General features: G+C 39.4%; 1 protein-coding gene across 3 annotated transcripts in view; it reads right to left on the bottom strand.

The window, feature by feature from the left end:
* Positions 1-6,000, bottom strand: part of LOC128689508 (G patch domain-containing protein 4) — an 84,391-nt gene that overhangs the window by 42,397 nt on the left and 35,994 nt on the right. For all 3 annotated transcript variants that reach the window (XM_053777882.2, XM_053777883.2, XM_070086440.1), the window contains one exon: positions 2,794-2,995. In XM_053777882.2, coding sequence (XP_053633857.1) covers positions 2,794-2,995 — 202 coding nt within the window. The remainder of the gene's footprint in view (positions 1-2,793; positions 2,996-6,000) is intronic.

Genomic DNA, 6,000 nt, shown 5'->3' with positions numbered 1-6,000 from the left:
AAATGATTAAAATATATCAATAGAAGTAAATTATGGTAAAAAGAATGAAATAATGTTTGTACATAACATTACAGTACTATGTAAGTAGTTTACATAGCAAAGGTTTGACATTATGCCCTACCCAGTATGTTGGCAATTTTCAAAGGTTCGACTTACGTCCATTTTGACTTACGACCAGTTGGTCGAAACCAAGCTCAGTCGTAAGTCGGATGGTACCTGTATTATGTATTGCAATAGAAATTTTTCAGCTCCATTATAATTTTATGAAACCACTCTCGTACAGTGGACCCCAGATGTCGTAATTATCGGTTTTCGTAATATTCGGTAATCGTAACTTCTTTCGTCAAAATATTGACTTGGTGATTGTCATTTACCTCAGTAATAGCCGTTCATCCTAAACGAATACGAGCGGCCCCACACACCATCTCACATTATTCACAGTCAGTCCAATATTGTTTATCAGCAAGTGACTGTCACCCCCACATGTTCATACATTTCAGAATAATCCATTCTTTTTTGTGCTTGCAACTACTAAATAAGCCACCATGGGCCAAAAGAAAGCCTCCAGTGCTAGCCCTTTGGTAAAGAAGGTGAGAAACACTGTAGAATTCAAGAAAGACATCATTGCAAAATATGAAAATGGAGTACATGTGGTAGAGCTTGCCAGGTTGTACAAGAAACTCCATACAACCATCGCTTCCATTGTGGCCAAGAAAAAGGAAATCAAGGAAGCTGTTGTTGCGAAAAGCGCAAATATGCTTACAAAACAGAGATCGCAAATAGTCGAAAATGTGGAGACTTTGTTGTTTGTTGTGGATCAACAAAAAACAGTTAGTAAGAGATAGTATTATGCAGTCGATAATTTGTGAAAAGGCAAGGCAGTAGCATGATGATCTCGTAAAGAAAATGCCTAGAACTAGTGCTAATGTTGGTGAATTTAGAGCCAGCAAAGGTTGGTTTGAGAGATTTAAGAAGCATAATGACATACAGTGTGGTAAGGCATGGCAAGGCTGCAAGTTCTGACAAACATGCGGCTGAAAAATATGTTCAGGAATTCAAGGGGTACATAGAGGCTGAACAATTCAAACCCTAACAAGTGTTCAATTGTGACAAATTAAGCCTCTTTTGGAAGAAAATGCCAAAGAGGACCTACATCATGCAGGAGGAAAAGGCACTCCCAGGACACAAGCCTATGGAAGAGAGGCTAACTCTCATGTTCTGTAGTAATGCTAGTGGGGATTTCAAAGTGAAGCCTTTACTGGTGTATCACTCTGAAAATCCCAGAGTGTTCAAGAAAGACAGTGTCATCAAGAGTAAATTGTGTGTGATGTGGAAGGCTAACAGTAAGGCATGGGTCACGAGGGAAATTTTCCTTGATTGGTTCAATGAAGTGTTTGGCCCAAGTGTGAAGAAATACCTCCTGGAAAATAAATTGAAACTCAAGTGCCTCCTGGTACTGGACAATGCTCCTGCTCATCCTCCAGACTTGGATGAGCAAACTGTGGAGGAGTTTCATTTCATCACAATGAAGTTTTTGTCCCCTAATACCACTCCTCTCCTCCAGGCCGTGGTCCAGCAGGTCATTTCAAACTTCAAAAAACTCTACACCCAAGCAATGTTTCAAAGGTGCTTTGACATAACCTCAGACACTGAACTGACCCTAAGAGAGTTCTGGAAAGATCACTTCAATATCCTCCATTGCATAAACCTTATAGGTAAAGCTTGGGAGGGAGTGACTTCCAGGACTTTGAACTCTGCTTGGAGAAAATTGTGGCCAGAACGTGTCCAAGAGAGGGATTCTGAAGGGTTTGGGGCTGACCCTGATGAGCCTATGACAGTTGTGGAAAGTATTGTGGCATTGGGGAATTCCATGGGGTTGGAGGTGAGTGGCAAGGATGTGGAAGAGTTAGTGGAGGACCACAAGGAAAAACTAACCACTGAAGAGCTGCAAGGCCTTCATCTGCAACAGCAACAGACCATAGCTGAGGAAATTGCTTCAGAAGAGAAGAAAGAGAGATGGAAGAAGGTGCCTTCTTCAAAGATTAAGGACACTTGTGCAAAGTGGAGTGAGGTGTAAACATTTATGGATGAACATCCCCTTGACAAAGCTGTTGCAGACTGTGTTGGCAACATGTACAATGACAATGTCATGTCCCATTTTAGGGAAAATTTAAAGAAACAACAGAAACAGAGCTCTCTGGAACACTTTTTTAAGCAACAGGGGTCCAGTGACTCTCAAGCTGGTCCTAGTGGCATTAAAAAACAAAGAAGGGAAGTAACCCCAGAAAAGGACTTGGTACCTGAAGTCTTTATGGAAGGGGATTCCCCTTCCAAACAAGAGTAACTCCTCCATCCTCTCCCCTCCTCCTGTCTTCCATACATCAACAAGTCTTCAATAAAGGTAAGTGTCCTGTTATTACTGTTTATACATGTCTCATTGTTTTCTGTGTAGGTAAATGTATAAATCATGTAAAAAAATTATTTTTTTTTTATACTTTGGGTGTCTGGAATGGATTAATTGGATTTACATTATTTCTTATGGGGAAAATGAATTTGGATATCATCAAATTCGGTTTTAGTCACTCTGCAAAGAATTATGATTATCGGGGGTCCACTGTATATACATGCATATACAATCCAATGTTGACAAAACGTCGCTATGCAGTGCATGACCATAAATGTACATCAATTATCTTTCAATGAGTTTTGATTCTCCACAGCAGATTACTCTGTGATCAGTCAAATGCCCTAGCTTTGTACTATGCTGAATGTCATGAAACTTCAGCCACTCACTGAACTCTAGCTCGAGAGACCTTCGAGCGAGCTTCTAAAGATTTTTGCTTATCCTTCTCTTCCGTCTCTTTATCAGAGTTGCCAGCAGAATTGGTCTTGGAATTAGCCGTGCTACTGTGCTCACTGTTAAGGCTGGCCAAGACACTTTCAAAATCTTCATAGTGTTTAATCCACTCGTCATCCTTGCCCTTATACCCAATACCTGGAAGAAAAGGAAAAAAAGTAATAACTGCATGTTAATAATCAGACATTTAAGTTGAATTCTCATGCAAATAATTCTGTCTAGACGCTTGATGTAGGAGAGATATCAGAGCAGTCTTGATGATAGAGCTATCAAAATTAACCCTTTGAGTGTCGCAAGCCCATTTCTGAAGCTGTCATTCTATGTCAAAAAATATTCGTAAAAAAAATTATTTTTTCTTGCCAAAATGTTAGGATTATTTTGCTGATTGTTGTAAGCTTAAAAAAAATTTTTGTGATCAGTACTTACCAAGATATAAAGGCATAAAGTTGGCAGAAAATGAGCCATGTATGGCAACAGCAGCGAATGCCGCTAACCCGGAACACTTGTTTTTAACTCCCATTCCAAGGTTTCTTGTTTTTTCCACTACTTTAATTTTTCAGGTAACTTATGTGGCCTGTGAGACCAAAGTAAGGTGCAATGTACATATATACAATTGTTGTATGCAACACAATAACTGTACACACATTATTATCATTATATTGTTTACAAATCTTGTTTACACAAACCAACAATACAAAAAATGTTTATTGCTATTGTTCTATAATATATATACAAATGTCCAATCACTGGACATGTTCCTTAAAGTTCTGCAGCTTGTGGAACTCTTTGAAACATGGTTTCATACACAATTGTGTTTTACACTCCTCACTCATAAAATGAGTGTTTCTGCATTTTTGTGGGCATTTTTTTGTATGTGCACAGACAAAAGACCTCATCTGAGCAGTTTTCTTCAAAGTAGTAGCAGGCAGTTGTGTTAGGCAGTTATCCTAGGTAAATGGTCATGTGTCATCATTCCTACCTACCTACCTTTCTTTCTTCATTCTTTCTCTCTTTCTTCATTCTTTCCTTCTTTCCTTCCTTCCTTCCTTCCTTCCTTTCTTCTTTCTGATTTCTATAATATATATATACAGTGGAACCTCCACTTGCGAGCGCATCCACATGCAAGTTTTTCCAAATACGAGCAGTCACTCGGTGGATTTTTTGCTTCCATACAGGAGCAAAATTTCCATAGGCAAGCGGGCCTCAAGGGAGGTTCCTTGACGCTGGTGAGGGGCTCCTGCTCTTATCTAGGGAATTGGATCTCATTTGTTTGTTGAACTACCTTATTGAAACTTGGGTAATGTATGATGGAAAGATGCTTCTTAACCCTTTCAGGGTCCGTCCCGTAGATCTAAGGCTTTACGTTCAGGGTCCAAACCATAGATCTACGCTAAAATTCTAGTGGCGTCAAATTTAGTACGAGAAGGCTGGTAGGCCTACATCTGAGAGAATGGGTCTGGGTGGTCAGTGTGCACACCATAGAAAAAATCTGGACGCCCGCATGGCATTGTGGGAACACTGGCAAAGTAGCTTTGTTCATTGTACCTGGCGGCAAGGAAGCTCTCACTCCCCACTCACTCCCCGGGCGAATTCTGACTCTCCTCTTCACAACTTACAGCTCTAAGACTGATGGAAGTGGAGATGAAGATGAATTCTATGGTTTTGAACCATATGGTACCATTGTGCCATATGGTACAATGGTACCATATGGTACAATGGTGCCATGTCAATGGTATCATATGGTACAATGGTATTGTATGGTAGAGTGGTACCATATGGTACAATGTACCATATAGTACATTGTACCATATGGTACAGGGTACAGGGACCCTAATGGAAATAAGTCTGTCTGACATTTTTGGGTTATCATAGGTTCTCCAAACATATGCTGCTAAGTATGATATTCTATGTAACTTTATTTGTGTATAACTAAATAAACTTACTTATGATGCCACATGCACTTGAGTAAGTTTATTCAGGTGTACAGAAATACAATTACATAGATTATCATACATAGCAGCATATGTATAAAATCCTAGGATAACCCAAAAAAGTCAGGGTGACTTATTTCCATAGTTATCCCTGTATCTGTACCATATGGTGTCCTGTACTGTATGGTACTCTGTGCCATATGGTACCCTGTGCCATATGGTACCCTGTGCCATATGGTACCCTGTACCATATGTTATCCTGTACTGCATGGTACCCTATACCATATAGTACAATGTACCATATGGTACCCTGTAACATATGATACCGTGTACCATATGTGTTGGTGGCATGAGACACCAGCCAAGACTGAGTGAGTGGCGACACAAGCTAGCTACTGACTCTCCAGTTTCTGAGACAAAGTGCTTTGTCATCCACCTCAAGGAACACGTCAAGTTCCTGTACACTTGTAAATATATAATAGAACATTACTAATATATAACATTTTTGCATATTTTTGTTGTAAACAATTATTGTAAACAAAATAATGATGAAAATATTAGTGTGTTTGTGTTGAATACAACAGTACCATATGGTACCATTGCATCATATGGTACCATTACACCATATGGTACCATAAGGTACCATTGCACCATATGGTACCATTGTATCATATGGTACCATTGTACCAAATGGTGCCATTGTACCATATGGTACCATTGTATCATATGGTACCATTCTATCATATGGTACCATTGTACCAAATGGTGCCATTGTACCATATGGTACAATGTACTATATGGTACCATTACATCATATTGCATTGTACCATATGGTACAATTGCAATATGGTATTGTACTGTATGGTACAATGTACCATATGGTACCATTACACCATATGGTACCATAAGGTACCATTGCACCATATGGTACCATTGTATCATATGGTACCATTGTACCAAATGGTGCCATTGTACCATATGGTACCATTGTATCATATGGTACCATTGTATCATATGGTACCATTGTACCAAATGGTGCCATTGTACCATATGGTACCATTGTATCATATGGTACCATTGTATCATGTGCCATTGTACCATATTGTACCATATGGTACCATTGTATCATATGGTGTCATTGTACCATATGGTACCATTGCACCCTATGGCACCATTGTACCATATGGTGCCATTGTATTCAACACAATAACC

Source organism: Cherax quadricarinatus, chromosome 18, assembly GCF_038502225.1.
Source record: "Cherax quadricarinatus isolate ZL_2023a chromosome 18, ASM3850222v1, whole genome shotgun sequence".
In the NCBI taxonomy this organism is placed as follows: Eukaryota; Metazoa; Arthropoda; class Malacostraca; order Decapoda; family Parastacidae; genus Cherax; species Cherax quadricarinatus.
The sequence above is the reverse complement of the archived record's forward strand: the minus strand, read 5'-3'. Positions and strand labels throughout refer to the sequence as shown.